The sequence below is a fragment of the Hyperolius riggenbachi genome, chromosome 1, assembly GCF_040937935.1.
Source record: "Hyperolius riggenbachi isolate aHypRig1 chromosome 1, aHypRig1.pri, whole genome shotgun sequence".
Lineage (NCBI taxonomy): Eukaryota > Metazoa > Chordata > Amphibia > Anura > Hyperoliidae > Hyperolius > Hyperolius riggenbachi.
This window is the reverse complement of record NC_090646.1, coordinates 479,942,658-479,963,478: the sequence shown is the minus strand read 5'-3', so window position 1 is coordinate 479,963,478 and position 20,821 is coordinate 479,942,658. Positions and strand designations below refer to the sequence as shown.

At 46.4% G+C, this 20,821-nt stretch overlaps 1 protein-coding gene and 1 long non-coding RNA gene across 2 annotated transcripts in view; one reads left to right on the top strand and one right to left on the bottom strand.

The window, feature by feature from the left end:
- LOC137521876 (uncharacterized) overlaps window positions 1-20,821 on the top strand; it is a 76,395-nt gene that overhangs the window by 39,113 nt on the left and 16,461 nt on the right. The window contains exon 3 of the long non-coding RNA XR_011022231.1: window positions 9,219-9,353. This is a non-coding gene — a long non-coding RNA (uncharacterized lncRNA). The remainder of the gene's footprint in view (window positions 1-9,218; window positions 9,354-20,821) is intronic.
- Window positions 1,593-2,745, bottom strand: LOC137561924 (taste receptor type 2 member 40-like). Its single transcript, XM_068273273.1, has one exon. The coding sequence runs from the start codon at window positions 2,568-2,570 to the stop codon at window positions 1,593-1,595; it is 978 nt and encodes a 325-aa protein (XP_068129374.1). The 5' UTR covers window positions 2,571-2,745.

The window sequence follows — 20,821 nt, the reverse complement described above, 5'->3', positions numbered from 1 at the left end:
GATGCAGTGAGGCGGGTTCACTCAACACAACAGCTAGCTATATGCAGTGAGGTGGGTTCACTAAACACTAAAGGTAGTTAGATGCAGTGAGGTGGGTTCACTGAACACTAAATGTAGTTAGATGCAGTGAGGTGGGTTCACTGAACACTAAAGGTAGTTAGATGCAGTGAGGTGGGTTCACTCAACACAACAGCTAGCTATATGCAGTGAGGTGGGTTCACTGAACACTAAAGGTAGTTAGATGCAGTGAGGTGGGTTCACTCAACACAATAGGTAGTTAGACGCAGTGAGGTGGGTTCACTGAACACTAAAGGTAGTTAGATGCAGTGAGGTGGGTTCACTGAACACTAAAGGTAGGTAGATGCAGTGAGGTGGGTTCACTCAACACAAAAGATAGTTAGATGCAGTGAGGTGGGTTCACTCAACACAAAAGATAGTTAGATGCAGTGAGGCGGGTTCACTCAACACAACAGCTAGCTATATGCAGTGAGGTGGGTTCACTGAACACTAAAGGTAGTTAGATGCAGTGAGGTGGGTTCACTGAACACTAAAGGTAGTTAGATGCAGTGAGGTGGGTTCACTCAACACAACAGCTAGCTATATGCAGTGAGGTGGGTTCACTGAACACTAAAGGTAGTTAGATGCAGTGAGGTGGGTTCACTCAACACAATAGGTAGTTAGACGCAGTGAGGTGGGTTCACTGAACACTAAAGGTAGTTAGATGCAGTGAAGAGGGTTCACTCAACACAACAGCTAGCTATATGCAGTGAGGTGGGTTCACTGAACATTAAAGGTAGTTAGATGCAGTGAGGTGGGTTCACTCAACACAACAGCTAGGTAGATGCAGTGAGGTGGATTCACTCAACACAACAGCTGAGCTAGGTAGATGCAGTGAGGTGGGTTCACTCAACACAAAGGTAGGTATATGCAGTGATGAGGTGGGTTAACTAAACACAACATGCAGTAGTAGGTATATGCAGTACTGGGTAGTACAATGTGCAGCTCCCTGTCACACACACAGGTAGTCACTGAATGTGCTGCTGGCAGTGGCACACACACAGTATGAATTAGCAATGCTGTCTATGCAACACAAGTGTCAGTTTGACACACAGAAAAAAGAAATGATCACAAGAACAGGATTAGCTCTGAAAAGAGCTGTTGAATGAGGGGTGCTATTAAAGCTATAAGATTCAGCCAGGAGCAAGCTAACACAAGCCAAGAGCCTGACTAATCTGTCCCTAGGAGAAAAAGTCTGCAGCAGCTCGCCCTAGTCTGTCTATTTGCAGGCACACGAGTGAGTGTTATGGCCGCCGGAGCCTGCCTTATATAAGGGGGGGGGGGGGGCTCCAGGGCTGAGTGTAGCCGGATTGGCTACAATGTGCCTGCTGACTGTGATGTAGAGGGTCAAAGTTGACCCTCATAGAGCATTATGGGGCGAATCGAACTTCCGGGAAGTTCGTTCGGAACCGTTCGCTGGCGAACCGTTCGGGACATCTCTATGCACCACAGGAGAAATGCTGTTAGCTAATACCTTTATTTACAGTGTTGCAAGACTTTACACCCTATATTCTTTATGCATGTAGCTCAGTCTTTTAGAGGTGTACAGTTTTTTCCACTCCGGTCTGGATAAACAACACAGTTGGATTCCTGGGCTTCTCTTGGGCGATGCTTCCTAGACAACAGAGCAAACCTAGAAAAACTTGTTTAAGTTTTGGGCTCCCGAAAATGAGTACAATTGATTGTGCTGGTGAATAACTATAGATTACCACTAAACAGGTGCCAAATCCAGAGCTGTCCAGGGGGAAGAAGTCAATGAAGACCAGGATCTCTGATATATAAAAACATATGTACAGTATAAGAAGACAGCTTATTGTTCTGGCGGCCCGGACCCGTCCTTCAGCTCGGGCATTCCGCTCACCCTTTGTATTTCTGTCTGACTTGTGAGTATTTGTCACCAGTGACTTGATGATCAAACCATTTGCAATCCCTACCAGAGCTAAAGGTAGAGAGCAGCTAATAAGGTTACTTGGCAGTAGGTATGCAACGCTCAGTTTAGGAAAGGACACTTCCAGACTCTCATTACTTGACGTATTCACATATAGAGTCTCCCTGTAGATGTTCCAGGCTGCAGGCAGGCCAGTGACCAGTGATATAAAAACTGACGCTATTACAAATGGTGCAATCAGCTGGGCACCTGCTAGCTTCAGACGAATTAAAAGTGGATGAGTAGATATGACGATCTGTAAGTAGTAATTGATGGAAAGGCAAACGGTGAACCAAAAGCTGGAATAAATAGGCAGAATGAGAAAAACAACTGATACAGAGTAAACTTCATCAGAAAAGTATATTTCGGTCTCTGTGAAACTCATGTAATCATTAATCAACATGGTTATTTGAAATATTATGTTGGATACGCATAGAGTGACCACAATGAGGTCAGACGGGCTGAAATTCTTACCCTTGGCTTTATCTACGAGGTTCACAACAATGATGAGTGAATTGGTGAGAAGAGCAATCACTGTGCTGACAGCCAAAACAGTCATTAAAGTCAAAATAAATACAGGCAGCATCAGATATGCTGCAAAAAGTGAAACGGTCAGCCAAGGAAAATATTTCAAACTGGAGAAGACATGTATGATGCTGGAAGTTAGACAATAGTAGCCAAGTTAGTGCACTTAAAGCATCGAAAGAAAGTTTGAATACTGTACTGGAGAACACTTCTGTTAGCACATAAAAACATAATTACAGAGGATGTCTCTGGAAGAGAATATTATGTGTTGCAGAGGAATCTTTGTTCACTCTTCAGTCTTTCCTGTTTTTTTTGTACCTGGTTGAGAAAAAGAAGAAAAAATGAGCCCTAATTAGAACCCTGGTAGACGATTTATTTTCCGAGCTGTCTGCACATGTTCTGATTCAGTATGTCACAGTCAGGGCCGGCTCTAGACTTTCTGCCGCCTGAGGCAAACTTGTGAGGATGCCCCCCCCCCTCCCCAGGTAGTATAGCCAGGGGGTAGCAGCCAGGATGGGGGCAGCGAGCACAGCTGAGGGGAGGGGGTCAGACCCCCCCTCACCTTGGTCCTCCGTCTGGTCTCCACCTCCAACTAATTGTGCAGCAGCCACACACGTCAGGCAGCAGACTGGGTAGCAATTACCTCTTCTGTGTTCGTCACTTCCTGCAATGTCGCTCAAGTGGGCAGCATTGCAGGAAGTGACGAGCAGTGGTACGCACGCTGGAATGCGGAAGGAAGAGGTGAGTAATTGCTCCCCCGCCCGTTGCCTGACGTGTGTGCCCGCTGGCCACTGCGCAATTAGCTGGAGGGGAAGAGCAGACGGGGACCCAGGTGATGGAGGGGGCGGACCCCTTCCCCACCGCTGTGCCTACTTCCCCCCCATCCTGTCTGATACTCCCTCCAGCTTAGTGGTGCCCCCCTCCCCCCCCCCACAGCCAGGATGGGCACCGCCACCTCATGAATGCCGCCTGAGGAAACTGCCTCAACCCGCCTCAAGGGCGGCCCGGGGCTGGTCACAGTACATGTTGGCATTCACGGTACTCTCAATGAACTGTAGCTCCCCAGTGCTGGTAGCACTCATGCGGCCTCTAATGGGACACTTCCACCACCATGCTTGAGTGTAGGCAAGACACATTTGTCTTTGTTTTCCTCACCTGGTTGCTGCCACACACACTTGCATACCTCCCAATTTGAGATGAGAAAAAGTAACACTTCAAAGAGAACCTGAGTTTTCTTTTTTTTTTGGGGGGGGGGGGGGTGGCTGATGGGACACAGAGGCATGTTCTCTGCCTCATGACATGCCTCTGTGTCCCCCCCACGCTGCTCTCTGCCCCCCCACTGTCGCGCTATAGCCCCCCGAGATTAGTGCCAATATTTGTAATTATCTACGGAGGTAAACGTGGGAGACGGATTCCCTGTTCAAAATGCCCGCGAAGGGCGTTCCTGCAGGGTTTCCAGGGCTGCCATTGGGCAGCTCTCACTCCCTGGCCACGCACCCTGCCGCTCCCCTGCTTAGCTGTACACTGTGAATAAGAGAATGGAGCTCTCATTGCAGCATCATGACCCAGAGGTCACGAAATTGAAAGTGGGCCAGTGCGGCCCACAGGAGTGGCGAAGAGTGTCGGTTTTGGAGACAACCTGATCCACTCAGGCCCCCGGATCAAGTAGCCTAGTTTTTTTTTAAATTTCGTGAACCCACCTCGAGGAGACGCTCCTGATACATCTTTAACCACGCCCTCACCACACCCCTCATGCATACTACAAGGAATTTAGAAGCCAAATATGTGTTTTATCATTCAAACCACACTGGTTTCTTCTATCAGAATTAGTTTTCCTTCATTTTAACATTTAAAAATGAGAAATCTATCAATTTAAAGAATGGAAATAAAGTTTAGTGTCAAACACTTTTTCAGTAGAAAAATACATATTTTTTCACAAATCTGTACATTAGTCCTGAAAGAGGGACAAATGGAAAAAAAAGAGGGTGGAGGGATTTGGTTTCCAATGAGGGATTGTTCCTCAAAAAAAGGGACATTTGAGAGTTATGCACTTGCCTCCATCTGAACCAAATACTCTTGGTCTCATCAGACCACAGGACATTTCCCAGTAATCCATGTAGTAGGGCAGAGTCACTGCCTGCAGACAAGGATGCTGCACAGTGGGTTTGAACGAGATAAGCTGGAGGAGGCGGAGTATTCAGGACAGCCAGCGGGACACCATGGTTCATGAGATCCAGGTTTCCCGGGGGCTGTAAGGCCGCTACCTATAAACAGTCCAGGGGTGTAGCAATAACTGTGACGCCTATGCTTCGACAGAACCTCATAAACCAAGCTTTCTAGGAGAATGGCATCTGCACTTTCAACCCCTGTCCCTTTTGCAGCTCTGGAAGAAGATCTTATCATGGTCCCCCTCGAAGCAGCTGACCTACGATCCCCAATATTCATATTTTCTTAATAATTCATGGCATAGAAAGTTCCTATGCCCCTCAACTTTGCACAAGTTGTGCGATTCAGCCTGGTGCTGGTTCTGAGAAGTTTGCAGACCAATCAGACTTTCAGAACTGGAGTAAGACAGGTTCAAAGTAACCCTTTAATACTACAAGGGCCCCACCCCTCATTATTATTTAGTATTTATATAGCACCGACATCTTACGCAGCGCTGTACAGAGTATATCGTCTTGTCACCTAACTGTCCCTCAGAGGAGCTAACAATCTAATCCCTACCATAGTTATACAGAGATGTGAAAAACTATTTGCCCACTCCCTGATTTCTTATTCTTTTGCATGTTTGTCACACTTAAATGTTTCTGCTCATCAAAAAACGTTAACTATTAGTCAAAGATAACATAATTGAACACAAAATGCAGTTTTAAATGATGGTTTTTATTATTTAGTGAGAAAATAAACTGCTAACGTACATGGCCCTGTGTGAAAAAGAAATTGCCCCCTGAACCTAATAACTGGTTGGGCCACCCTTAGCAGCAATAACTGCAATCAAGCGTTTGCGATAACTTGCAACAAGTCTTTTACAGCGCTCTGGAGGAATTTTGGCCCACTCCTCTTTGCAGAATTGTTGTAATTCAGCTTTACTTGAGGGTTTTCTAGCATGAACCGCCTTTTTAAGGTCATGCCACATCATCTCAATAGGATTCAGGTCAGGACTTTGACTAGGCCACTCCAAAGTCTTCATTTTGTTTTTCTTCAGCCATTCAGATGTGGATTTACTGGTGTGTTTTGGGTCATTGTCCTGCTGCAGCACCCAAGATCGCTTCAGCTTGAGTTGACGAACAGATGGGCGGACATTCTCCTTCAGGATTTTTTGGTAGACAGTAGAATTCATGGTTCCATCTATCACAGCAAGCCTTCCAGGTCCTGAAGCAGCAAAACAACCCCAGACCATCACACTACCACCACCATATTTTACTGTTGGTATGATGTTCTTTTGCTGAAATGCTGTGTTACTTCTACGCACCTTCCAAAAAGTTCAACTTTTGTCTCGTAAGTCCTCAAGGTATTTTCCCCAAAGTCTTGGCAACCATTGAGATTTTTTTTTAGCAAAATTGAGACGAGCCTTAATGTTCTTTTTGCTTAAAAGTGGTTTGCGCCTTGGATATCTGCCATGCAGGCCGTTTTTACCCAGTCTCTTTCTTATGGTGGAGTCGTGAACACTGACCTTAATTGAGGCAAGTGAGGCCTGCAGTTCTTTAGATGTTGTCCTGGGGTCTTTTGTAAGCTCTCCCAAAGCTTTAGAAATGGCTTTATAAGACTGATAGATCTCAATTACTTTTGTTCTCATTTGTTCCTGAATTCCTTTGGATCTTGGCATGATGTCTAGCTTTTGAGGTGGTTTTGGTCTACTTCTCTGTGTCAGATAGCTCCTATTTAAGTGATTTCTTGATTGATGTTTTTGGGATGTGGGATGAAACCGGAGTACCCGGAGGAAACCCACGCAGACACGGGGAGAACATACAAACTCCTTGCAGATGTTGACCTGGCTGGGATTCGAACCAAGGACCCATCGATGCAAGGCGAGAGCGCTAACCACTACGCCACCATTCTGCCCAATGTGCTGCCCTCATGTTTGATATCTGGGGATTTGTAACGTTGCACTGAATGTGGATATGCATTCTGTTTCTTGATGTGAACTATGGGCATGGAGAGAGTGGGCAAACAGGTATTGTGCCAAAATACCTCTCCTTGCAAGGGGAGCTGCCCCCTGTTCCAGTCACACAAGGTTGGACTTGTGCGTGTCATAACCACTCCCAGCTGGAGAAGTGAGTAAAACCCAGGCACTCACATAGCCCAGGGTCTTTTGTTCATCATCTGTGTCGAATACCATCCCGACAAGCCAGCTGCACTCTGGCAATAGGCCATCTTGGACTTTTGATTGCCGCATGAACTAACAGTAATGGTATTTTGAACTGTATTATAAGACATTCTATTTCCTTTTTCATCTCTACTCATTTCTATCACCAAGTCTGTTCTGACTGACAGGTATATTTACCCGTTGGTTGTAAAGTATATTTGTGTGTATAGTTTTAGAATAAATCTATCGATTGAATCGTTCAGTCTTGCACCTGTATTGGTAATCTGATTGTTGCTACAAAGAATGTGCCTTCCGAAGAGTCATACTACTGCATTGTCTTCTTATAAATTGTTGACTGGCTAGCAAGGTTGTAAAATAACCGCTTTCTTCCCTATAGGAATAGCTAGTACTCGGTTTCCAGCGTGAAATCGATTTTAGTTTATCGATTGTACATACAATCGAGATTGCATCATATATAGAACCAGTAACCCTTCTTTAACGTCACGCTGCTCACAGTCTTCAAGCCTTTGGGAAGTGACTGGAGAAGATCGGACATGATTGGGTTGGCTGCCATATTATGATAGCGTTGGGATTCCTTCGTCCTGTCATAATCCCAAAGATGGTGGCAGCAATTACCTTGATTTTTTTAAGCAAAATGGATTACTCTGACCAACTTGCGCAAATTCAGTCATTTCAACCGAATTACCGCAAGGTAGATCATTTTCCCTTTGGATTGCACTGTCAATGTGATTGTACATGTATGGGCACCATCAATCTTAACCGTTTACTATGCACACAGTGGATTCACCTCTAGAAGTCTCTTGTGCATGAGACCTGCATGGCAACTGTGGCCTAGTAATACGGGATCGGTGGGTGGTTGTCACATTGTCGGCAGCGGTGCGACCAATCTTTAGCGTCAGTCTGCTCACCGTATTTCAAGCCATTGGATGCGACTATTCCCTAATGGTAACAGTAGCAGATGACGGAATTGGCGCGCTCTGTCACGTTATCATCTGTGATCCAGTAACTGGTCTTTTTAAAGTCAACTTGCTCACAGTCTTTCAAGCAATCGGATGCGACTATTCCATGATGATAACTGGAGCAAGTTGACAGAAGCTGAATTGTCACAATAGCCATAGCAGCTGCTATGGGGGCCTGGAGCAGAGGCGACCAAGGTGGTACATTATGTATGTACTGTTAATTTTGTTGTGTTCCTTCACCCTCTGACTATCAGTGCCTATTGACTATATGCAGTGTAAATTGCACGAGTATGTAAATTGCAAATTAACTCATATCCAAAGGATAAGGGCAGCAGGTGGCATAGCTAAAGAATGCCTACACCTGAGGGGCCTATGAAAGTTTTGCTGTGGGGACCCATAATCTCTAGCTACGCCACTGAAACAATCTGATGTGACATGCACATGTGTAAGAAGTTATTGTGAAAGAGTAATTATTATTAACCACTTAAGCTCTCGATCGTTTTCACTTTATGCATCCGAGCAATGTTCACCTCCCATTGATTAGCCTATAACTTTATCACTACTTATCACAATGAACTGATCTATATCTTGTTTTTTCCGCCACCAATTAGGCTTTCTTCGGGGGTTACATTTTGCTAAGAGCTACCTTACTGCATTTCAACAGTAAGAATAAGAAAAAAACTGAAAAAATTCATTATTTCTCAGTTTTCGGCTATTATAGTTTTAAAATAATACATGCCTCCATAATTAAAACCCACGTATTGTATTTGCCCATTTGTCCCAGTTATTTCACTATTTAAATTATGTCCCTATCACAATGTATGGCGACAATATTTTATTTGGAAATAAAAGAGCATTTTTTCCATTTTGCATCCATCACTATTTACAAGCTTATATATAAAAGAAAAAAATACAAATATTTCATCTTTACATAGATATTTAAAAAGTTTAGACCCTTAGGTAAATATTTGTTTTTTTATTGTAATGTTTTTTTTTTATTATTATTAAACATTTTATGTGGGTATTTCTGGGAGGGTGGGATGTAAATAGTATTTGTTTGGGGTAAATATATATATTTTTTTCATTTTTTTACATTTAGATGTAGTTTTACTTTTTGGCCACAAGATGGCAACCTTGAGTTTGTTTACATGACGTCACTCTAAGCGTACAATGTACGCTTAGATGGACATAGGAGACAGAAAAAGCAAAGCTTCCGAGAGAAGCTGTCGCTTTTTCTGCGGGGGAGAGGAAACAGTGATCGGGCACCATGGCCCGATTCCTTGATTCCTGGGCTAAACGATATGTGGCCGGGAGCACACGTGCACGCGCGCGATCGGCCGCGGGAGCGCACATGTCCTCCTTGACGTAGAACTACTTATTTGGGGCACCTTCCATGCACCCTGAACGCTGATCTCTGTTGCAGCAAGATGAGCGGTTTCAGCGGCGTCAGCTCCACAGGCACCGATCTTCCGCCGGAATGGGCCTTCCTCCGGGCAGACTTCCTGCAATATCCTCCACCTACGGCCAGGCAACAAGCAAGGCACAGCTACCGCACGTGGTGAGTAGATTTTCACCGCACATCAAAGACAACATCATGCTATTCAGCCACACACACCTCAGCATGCCTGCCTTCAGTATGCCTGCCTACACACCATCAATCACTGCTCTGAGAACAGGGGGACACGTAAGAGGTACAAGGTGGCCACAGGGGGAGACAAGATACACGGGGGCCACAGGGAGAAACAAGGGGGCCTTAAGAGTTACAATGGGGGTACAACGGGGCCACGGGGGACACAAGGAACAAGGGAGCCACAAGAGGAACAAGGGGGTCACAGGATGACAAAAGGGGGCCACAGGACGACACAAGAAGTATAATAGGGCAAAAGGGGGACACAAGAGGTACAAGGGGGCCACAGGGGACACAAGGTACAAGGCTGTCACAAGAGGTACAAGGGGATCAAAGGGGGACACAGGAGGTAAAAGGGAGACTTATGAGGGACATGACAAGGCACAAGGGGGACATAATAATTGGGTGGAGTAGCATCACAAGACACCCCTGCACCATAGAAGCACCAGGTTTAGAATTTTTTTTTCTCCCCAGTTTTTGTCCTCTAAATCTAGGTGCATCTTACAGTCCGGAGCGTCTTACAGTGCGAAAAATGGTAACATTTTCTCCTTGGTGATATTTTCAAAATTGTCAATCAAATGCCTTTTAAACCAACAGCAAGCAAGAAAATAATACTTTTTCACCCACTTTTTGGTACTTTTTCAGTTGCAAAGTGCTGAAAAGTTACTTAAAATAGAACATAAAAAATTATCTCCTAGGAGAAAACTCATGAGAAAAGGTTAATTGCATATGGGCCACTGTGCTGATCTCCAAAATGGGTTATGAATCTGTAAACTATTGTACCATCTCACTATGTCAGCCCTTCAGTGTCATGATATACCCACTCCACATCTATCCTAACAGAGAGTAACATATGTGCATATCCCATAATGTTTGTGAAAAAGTATTCTGAAATGAAGGCTGTCTTGCTTGATAATCTGATCCTCTAATGCAGTGTCCTCAACGCCCACCAACAGTACATGTTTTGTGAAAATCCCCAGAGCAGGGAAGGACTAGCCAGGGGGAAAAGGGGGAGATTTCTGCCTCTCATTTCATGATTTAGGGCTGGTGCAGTGCCTGGTGCTTTCAGGTTTTTGTATAATGCAATGTGAACCACTAGGCTGGCTGAGGGAAATAAAAGTGCAATACAGAGCAATTAGAGGCAGGCAAGCTGGTAAATGTACACAGCATGATGCAGAGCACATGCTTGCCTGGAGTGTCCGTAGAAAAAAAAATTGTCTGCTCGCTCACCATCATAGCTCCAAACTGTCCGTCTTTTGAAGGGACAGTCCCTCTTTGGACATAAGTGTGTGTGGTGTGAGCCTTGGGGAATTAAGTTGGCCATACATCTGTCGATTCTGCGATCAACCAACTGATAATAACTATTGAATTGGATGAAAATTGGTGCCGCCACAAGCATGCCCAATCGACGATTTGACTGATTTCTGGCAGAAATTGGTAGAAACTGAGATGCTGGGAAATCTCAGGCTGATGTGGTTGATATAGTGCACAGCGGTAATGGGGTGCGATGGCATTTCGGCTGAGGCTGCCATGGACACGGGCTTCTAGTTTGTGTTCTCCCCCCAGTCCTCCCCTGCCCCAGAGCCTGAGGTGATTTTTTTTTTTTGGGGGGGGGGGGAGGGGTGACACAGGATTTTTTGCCTGGGCTAGATGGCTAGAAATGGCCCCGTACTCTGTGACGGTCATGGAGGCTTGCCGTGCTGAGGTGGTGGAGAAGTGATATAAGAGGTATTACATAGGGTGACCATATTTTGATTTCCAAAAAAGAGGACGATCACAACAGCATGTGGGCGTGGTCATGGGTGGAGCCAAATATACAAGACCTTAGCAGTTTGCTGTCCAACTTTGCGGGCATGGAGGGCAGGTTTTTTTCCAGACCACATGGTGGAGGGCCGGCCGACCACAAAATGCAATCAGATTCGCAGAAGATTTCCCCATAAAATGCAATGAGATTGGCAACAGATTTCCCCGCAAATGGAATCTGATTGGCAGCATATTTCTCTACAAATGCAATGAGATTGGCAACATATTTCCCCACAAATGCAATAAGATTGGCAGCAGATTTCCCCACAAATGCAATAAGATTGGCAGCAGATTCCCCACAAATGCAATAAGATTGGCAGCAGATTTCCCCACAAATGCTATAAGATTGGCAGCAGATTTCCCCACAAATGCTATAAGATTGGCAGCAGATTTCCCCACTAATGCAATGAGAATTGCTCCCACAGGCCACACAGCACCAGCGTGACAGATCTTATCTGGGGTTTCTTCCTGCTCTTGGCAGCCTATGTGTCCCTCACCTCAGCCCTGCTCCCAGGAGTTATCCTGGGGTCCCCTCCATAGCAGCCCGGGACCTGGTGAAGTTGGCCACTTCTGCAACTGCACACAGCCATGCCGCCTGCGCAGAATGCTCCTGGCCACACCAGGTCGCCAACTGCTACGGAGGGGACCCCAGAATAACGTCTGTAACTATGTAGAGGGACACATAGGCTGCAAGGAGCAGGAGGAAGCCCCAGATAAGATCTGTTTGTTTTTTTATAAAAAGCCTTGATGTTTCCTTTAAATGCAATGTACCAGTGCTGCAACAAGCTGATTCATTCAGCTAATACCAGTAATGAAAGGGTTACAGGAGACAGATGTGGGCTGTGCTAGCAGAAGACAAATGGAGAGAAGAGGTGTCGGCTTACCAATTAGAGTGTCTGTGGTCAGAGCAGGGACAAGGTCCTCCAGCACCCAAGGCTGAGACACCAAAGTGCGCCCCTCCATCCCTCCCACCCCAGCCGTCACACACTGATTGCTATTAGACTAAGAGGGCCACAGGGCCCACAACCTCCCCAACACATTAATATCTAGTTATCTGGCTTGCAGTCACTGCTATGTATTCCCTTTTCTTATTTCTTTCTGCTTTATACACAATTCGGAATGATAGCTGAATGAATTGTGCGCCCCCTCCTACACTGCGCCATGAGGCTGGTGCCTCTCCAGCCTATGCCTCGGCCCGGCCCTGTCTGTGGTGTCTGCACGGCCAGTGTCCCTTTCCCATCGGAGCTTCAAGAGCCAGGATGCTGGGACTGATCTGAGGGGACACTTGGCACTCTGCAAGAACGCTGCAGACACGAGGCAGGACTGGACTCTTCTGGCAGTCTCTGCCATTTCAAATGAGGATAGATGCACCACGCTATCTCTGCATCTCCTCACTGGCTGGCTGTGTCTGGAGTGGAGTGGACCCGACCCAACCTCCTCTGTCCTCCATCCTTCTCCTCCTCCGGGCCAGCGAATTCTCCAGGCCACCTCTGGGCTAGAGTGACCAGATTTTTGTGGGTCCAACCTGGGAGGGGGCGGGCGCGCGCAGCGCGCCGCGGCGAAAAGGGGGGAGGACTGAAGACCGCGTAGCGATGAAGACTGGGGGCTCGAAAAATGGGCGTGGCCATGACATTGTATGGGCGGAGCTAACGTAATGATGTAACAGCGAGGCATAAGAAAGCAGTGTTTAGGCCATGATGTGGACAAACGAGACTTTGCATCATGGGTGTGCAGAAACTGTGTGATGCTAATAGTATACCGTAACCACAAAGCAGCAAACATAGCCATCTATGACCCATTAAATAATAAATGCAGTAACGGTTACCCCGGACACCAGAAAATAAACGCAATAGGCAACATGTCAGCACAAAATAACCGCAATGCGGGCAACATGTCAGTATAAAATAAATGCAATGCGGGCAAACATGTCAGTACAAAGTAAACGCAATGCGGGCAAACATGTCAGTACAAAATAAATGCAATGCGGGCAAACATGTCAGTACAAAATAAACGCAATGCGGGCAAACATGTCAGTACAAAATAAACGCAATGCGGGCAACATGTCAGTACAAAAGAAACGCAATGCGGGCAAACATTTCACCAGAAAAGAAACGCAATGCGGGCAAACATTTCACCAGAAAAGAAACGCAATGCGGGCAAACATTTTACCAGAAAAGAAACGCAATGCGGGCAAACATTTCACCAGAAAAGAAACACAATGCGGGCAAACATTTCACCAGAAAAGAAACGCACTGCGGGCAAACATTTCACCAGAAAAGAAACGCACTGCGGGCAAACATTTCACCGGAAAAGAAACAATGCGGGCAAACATTTCACCGGAAAAGAAACAATGCGGGCAAACATTTCACCTGTAAAAGAAACAATGCGGGCAAACATTTCACCTGTAAAAGAAACAATGCGGGCAAACATTTCACCTGTAAAAGAAACAATGCGGGCAAACATTTCACCTGTAAAAGAAACAATGCGGGCAAACATTTCCCCTGTAAAAGAAAGCATTGATTTACTCACCTGGCAGAAGTCTCCGGCCTCTGGCGCGCTGCTCCTGGGACCGTCTTACTTCTCCTGCAGTCTCCCGCGCTGACAGGGCTAGGGCAAGATGGCGCCCGAAGCCCTGTACTGGAGACACAAATAGGTCTCCAGTACAGGGCTTTGGCAGCCATCTTGCCGTAGCCCTGCTCTGCTCTGCCGGTGTCGGAACAGACACCGGAAGAGGAGGCTGGAGCGGGGCTGCAGGCAATGAACTGGCACGGCGTCTATAGATGCCGCTGCCAGTTCATTGAGGAGAGAGTGGCCAGAGTCCCGGGACCTCATTAAGCCTGGGACAGCGGACGCCGAATCCGGGACGCGTCCCGGGTAATCCGGGACGTCTGGTCACCGTACCCTGGGCGGAGCAGAGCAGTGCAGCAGGGATTGATTGCCAAAGAGCCGTTTGGGGAGCTGAACATGAGTCAGAAGAGCCGCTTGCAGAGACAGTGTCTCTGCAAGCTGCTCTTCTGACTCCTGTTCGGCTCTCTGTCTCTGCAAGCGGCTCTTCTGACTCCTGTTCGGCTCTCTGTCTCTGCAAGCGGCTCTTCTGACTCCTGTTCGGCTCTCTGTCTCTGCAAGCGGCTTTTCTGACTCCTGTTCGGCTCTCTGTCTCTGCAAGCGGCTCTTCGGACTCCTGTTCGGCTCCCTGTCACTGCAAGCGGCTCTTCTGACTGGTGTTCGGCTCTCTGTCTCTGCAAGCGGATCTTCTGACTCCTGTTCGGCTCTCTGTCTCTGCAAGCGGCTCTTCTGCCGCTGGTGTTCAGCTCCTGTTCGGCTCTCTCACCGGACAATTCAAAATCCCAGGAGGACGGCCCGGATAGGTCTGAAAAAGTGGACGCCTGGTCAGCCTATTTACACTATGTGGTCCCTGATCTATTCCCAATAGGTTACTCAGGAGGAAAGATCCTGGGAGTGCCAAGGTGAACTAGGTGTTCAAAGGACAAGAGTTTATTGGGACATAAACTGGGTAGTGACACAAACCAGGTAGTGACATTTGGGGGAAAATAAAATTGTTTTAGCTGAGTGCCTGGGAGAATTGTCTTCAGTGTCCTAAGGCTCATCCACACTTTGTGCGCTTCTGTCCGCTTTTTTTCAGCACATCATGTTACAGATACATGTTGCTGAAAAAAAGCGGACAGAAGCGCACTGGTCGGCCTCGTTCACATCATACGCGCTTCCGTGCGGATATGGAAGCGCGTATGATGTGCTGAAACGCAGGAACGGCAGGAGGGCATAGACTGCCCTTCTACCGTTCAAATCTACTGCTGCTGCGCAGCAGAACGATGCACTGGGAAGCGCTTGCGTACTGCTGCCTGCATTTTGCCCGCACCGCAGAGCTGATTCCATCACTGTCAATGGATGGGATCAGCAGCGCAGCGGGCAGTGGTGCAGATAGCGTGTGATCGGATGCGCTGCGTTCCGATCGCACAGCCATCTGCATTGGCTAGATGTGAACGAGCCCTTAAGGTGGGTACACACATCAGATAAAAGTCTTTGGAAAATGAAAGATCACAGACCAATTTTACCCCCTACAATGCAGTATGAGAGCCATACTCTACACCAGGGGTGCCCAATAGGTCGATCGCGATCTACCGGTAGATCGCGACCGCCTATTTGGTAGATCGCGGCCTCTTGGCCGCGTCCCATCACAATTTGCGGCCGGCAGCTTTCCCATCATATTTTGCTGCCAGCCGCCGGCCAATAGGAAGCGGGGAAGAGAGAGGAGGCGCGGCTGAAGAGGCCATGACGCGACGTCATGGCTGGCGGCGCCGGGCACACGCGCACACGCTGGACGGTGGCTGCACAGGACGCTGGCTCCTACTGCGCATGCGGGGCTGCTCACGCTACACCGGATCGCTCCGAGTCCGAGAGGGGAGACCAGACATCGCCGCTGGAGAGAGGTAAGTGATTGAGCACCCATCCTACCTATGCTAATGCAACCTATCCCTACCTACCTACGCTAGAGGCACCTATCCTACTTACCTATACTAAAGGGACCCATCCCCCACCTACCTATACTAAAGGGACCCATCCCCACCTACCTATGCTAAAGGGACCTATCCCCCACCTACCTACCTATGCCAAAGGGACCCACCCCCACCTACTTACCTATACTAAAGGGACCCATCCCCACCTACCTACCTATGCTAAAGGGACCCATCCCCACCTACCTACCTATGCTAAAGGGACCCATCCCCACCTACCTATGCTAAAGGGACCAACCCCCACCTACCTACCTATGCTAAAGGGACCCATCCCCACCTACCTATGCTAAAGGGACCCATCCCCACCTACCTATGCTAAAGGGACCCATCCCCACCTACCTATGCTAAAGGGACCCATCCCTACCTACCTATACTAAAGGGACCCATCCCCACCTACCTATGCTAAAGGGACCCATCCCTACCTACCTATACTAAAGGGACCCATCCCCACCTAACTATGCTAAAGGGACCCATCCCCACCTACCTATGCTAAAGGGACCCATCCCTACCTACCTATACTAAAGGGACCCATCCCCACCTACCTATGCTAAAGGGACCCATCCCCACCTAACTATGCTAAAGGGACCCATCCCCACCTAACTATGCTAAAGGGACCCATCCCCACCTACCTATACTAAAGGGACCCATCCCCACCTACCTATACTAATGGGACCCATCCCCACCTACCTATGCTAAAGGCACCTATCCCCACCTACCTATGCTAAAGGCACCTATCCCCACCTACCTATGCTAAAGGTACCTATCCCCACCTACCTATGCTAAAGGCACCTGTACCCAGCTACCTTTGCTGAAGGAACCTATACTTAGCTACCTATACTGGAGGCACTTGTACCTGGGGGCTATTCGTGACGGGGGGGGGGGGGGGGTCTGCAACACTTTAAATGTTGGTAGATCTCCTGGACTTGGCAAATTTTAAAGTAGCTCGCGAGCCGAAAAAGTGTGGGCACCCCTGCTCTACACAGTCTATTCTATGGAGCTGAACTCCCCATCAGACAAAAATATTTGCAAGATGCTGCACACAAAGATGCTGCAGACATGCAAAAGATCAGTTCCTGCAAAAGGTCAGTTCCTGCAAAATGCATTTATAGTCTATGATATCTGCAGATCCTCATACACACCTTGTTTAACAGACATTCATCTGCAGATCTGACAATCATCTGCAGATCTGAGGATCCATACTGGTGCATCTGATCTGCAGATGAATGTCTGTTAAATAAGGCGTGTGTGAGATCTGCAGATATCTATGAATGCAATTTGCAGGAGCTGATCTTTTGCATGTACTGATCTGTTGCATGTGTATTTGTGTATAACATCTTGCAAAGATCTTTATCTGATGGGGAGTTCAGCTTAATAGAATAAACTGTGTAGGAATGTTCTCATACCACATGAAAGGGGGTAAAATTGGTCTGTGATCTTTCATTTTCCAAAGACCTTTATCTGATGTGTGTACCCACCTTCAGTGTACATCATATTGCAAAGATTTTTTCCTGATGGGGAGTTCAGCTTGATAGAATAGACCAGTGATGGCTAACCTTGGCACTCCAGCTGTGGTGGAACTACAAGTCCCATGAGGCATTGCAATACTCTGACAGCTCTGACCATAACTTGGGGAGGCAGAGGCATGATGGGATTTGTAGTTTTGTCACAGCTGGAGTGCCAAGGTTAGCCATCACTGGAATAGACTGTGTAGGTATGGCTCTCATACTACATGGAAGGGAGTAAAATCGGTCTGTGATCTTTAATTTTCCAAAGACTGATGTGTGTATGAGCCTTTAGTCTGCTTGTCTTCAGCAAACTGTTTGTGGCTTTCTTGTGCATCATATTTAGAAGAGATGACAGCCATGCAGATCAATTTGATGCAGTGATGTGTGTGAAATATGTTCTGAGCCCTGATAGGCTGCCCCCCCCCTCCCCCCTCACTTCAACTTCTGCAGCAATGCTGCCAGTCCTCATACATCTATTTGCAAAAGACAACTTCTGGATAGCATGCACACTCAACCCCTTTGGTCGACCATTGCAAGGCCTGTTCTGAGTGGAACCTGTCCTGTTAAAGTGGACCTGGAAGCAGAACTTTCTCTCTGCTCTAAAAGATAATCAACAGCATATTAACCTTTAAAGAAAACATTTATTTAAAAAAGAAAACATTTATTTGTTACAGGTGATACAAATCCTGCAATAAATTTGCAATGTGTCTACTTCATGCTTTAATGGAAGCAGAGATAGGGTTAACATCCTGTGTTTGCAAATTAGCTGCTCTGCCAAGGCAGCCAGCGGACACAGCAGAGGGATCACATTACAGTTGTGATTAGTCACAGATGAGGGGGAGTTACACAGGCTAAACTCTCTAAATACATAGAGGGTGCATTTCTCTATGTTTTCCTTCTGTCCTGTGCAAGGTCCACGGCTGTATGGTCTTGGCATCTGTGCTGCAGCTCAGTTTCAGTGTGTTGGCAATCTTCATATAGCTTAGGCCATCTTTACTTAGAGCAATAACTCTTTTTTTTAAGATCCTCCGAGTTCTCTGCCATGGGGTGACATGTTAAACTTCCAGTGACAATTGAGAGTGTGAGAGAGATAACACCAAATTCAACACCCCTGTTCCCCATTCACACCCGAGATTTGGAACACTGATGACTAAACATGACCCCGGGAAGGCAAATTGTGACATCCTTCACTTAGGAGTGGACTCCCTTTTGTCGCCAGTGGTTTAGACATAAATGGCTGTGTGTTGAGTTATTTTTATGAGCAAAGATTAAATTAGGCATCTCGCTGACACAGTAGCCCTTATTCAATTCACTTTTTCTCCTGAATTTTCTCCTAGATCATTTTTCATCTATTTAAAGTAACTTTTCAGCATTCTGCAACTGAAAATGTACCAAAAAGTAAGTGAAAAAGAGCTGTCAAAATTATTTTGAGTATTTTCTTGCTTGCTGGTGGTCTCAAAGGTATTTTATTGGAAAGTTTAAAAAATATCTCCTAGTAGGAAACTCAGGAGAAAAAGTGAATTGCATATGGCCCAGTGGCCTTTATTCAATTCACTTGTTCTCCTGAGTTTTCTCCTAGGTAATATTTTCACACCTTAAGAATAAAATCCCTTTTAAAGAAAACCTTTAACAACAAAAAGTTCCCCTAGGGGGTACTCACCTCGGGTGGGGGAAGCCTCCAGAGCCTATCGAGGCTTCCCCCGTCCTCCTGTGTCCCACGGCAGTTTTGCTCTGGCCCGCCAAACAGCGGGGATGTAAATATTTATCTTCCCGGGTCCAGTGCAGGCGCAGTATCGGCTCTCCACTCGGAGATAGGCGGAAATAGCTGATCGCTGTTGGCCGGTTCTACTGCGCAGGCGCAAGTCTCCTGCGCCTGCGCAGTAGAGCGGACCCAACGGAGAGCGGCTATTTCCACCTATCTCTGTGCTGAGAGCCGCAACAGCGCCCCCCCCCCTGGAGCCAGGGAATGTAAATATAGCAAGCCTTGACAGGCTTGTTAAGCGTGGATTGCGGGACACTTCGGGGGAGCCAGCGCTGGATTGCCTGCAGCTACACCGGAGGGGGAAGCCTCATTGGGATCCTGAGGCTTCCCTCCTACCGAGGTGAGTACCCACCAGGGGAACTTTTTTTTGTTACAGGTTCTCTTTAAGCCACCAGCAAGCAAGAAAATACTGAGAATAATTATGACAGCACTTTTTGCCTACTTTTTGCCACTTTTTCAATTGAAGATTGCTGAAAACTTAATTTAAACATACAATGAAAAAATGATCTCCTAGGAGAAAGTTAGGAGAAAAAGTGAATTGAATTAGGATCAGTGAGTGTGTTATTTTACAGAATAAGACAATTAGGCCTGTTGCACACTGCAAATCCAATTTGCGATTCCGATTTTCCCTGGATGCTATTAACACAAGAAGAAAAATGCAGAAAAAAACACAGCATGCAGTACCAATTAAAATCGGAATTGCATGTAAAATCGTGTGAAAATTGCAATTCGGAATCGCATTTACTGTGCAAGAGCCCTGGGATTTACAGAGGAAAATTAGCTTTACCTCAATGTTTCCTGTTCTGGGCAGCCCCAGCTAATTACTCATTCAGGAAGACAGGAACATGGACGTAACAAGGGATTTACTGAGCAACATGTACTTTATAGGGAACACAGAAAAGCACTAAATGTATAGGTAAAAAAAGAAATGCTTTCATGCCCTTTTAGACATGTACACGAGGGCTGGCTACAAACTGAAGATTTCTCCTAGAAGATCATTTTCATCTACTGTTTAAAATACATTTTTAGTATTCTGCAATTAAAATACTACCAAAATATAGGTGAAAAACTACTTTCAAAATTATTCTGAGTATTTTCTTGCTTGCTGGTGGCTTAAAAGGCATTTTATTGATAAAGCATGAAAATATCACCTAGAAGAAAACTTGGAATTGGTGAAAGAGAAAAAGTGAATTAGATAGAACCCACTGATTCTTTACTATTTGATTACCTTTTCTTGATATTGATTTAGCAAATCAGGATTGCAGGCGCAGTTTTGCTCTTTTTTCCTTTTGACTGGTCAGGCAGCTGATTAAAACCTCCTGTATGTATTTCTGTGGTGTCCTTTTACTGCATAAGAGCTCTCTTACAGCATTTGCAAAGTAGATGCATGCAGTAGTCACTTGGAAAGTGGTAACTTACAGGATGATTTTCATATGTGTGCAAGTCATGATATAGCCTAGAGGTAGCTGGCTTTTCAGCAGTAGATAATACAGGAGGAGGCTCCAGTCTGAAAACTAGTGACACTGACAGGTCACTTGCTATTGATTTTGTAAATATGTGCTATTTACAAAATAGGTTTGTTAAGCATTGAGTGCAGTAATTATAAGATAAGTATTGGTAGCTGCTCCATCACCTCCTGTCCCAGTGATGATCTGACCCAGCCTCTCCAGCTTTTATTTGCATGCCTTGGCGTAATGAGAAAAGGGAGTGTCAGTGCCCCAGGGCTAATTACATCTCAGCAAACTCTTCTGATTGCATTCATTCCTGGAAATGATGACTTGACTACATCAGTGAGGC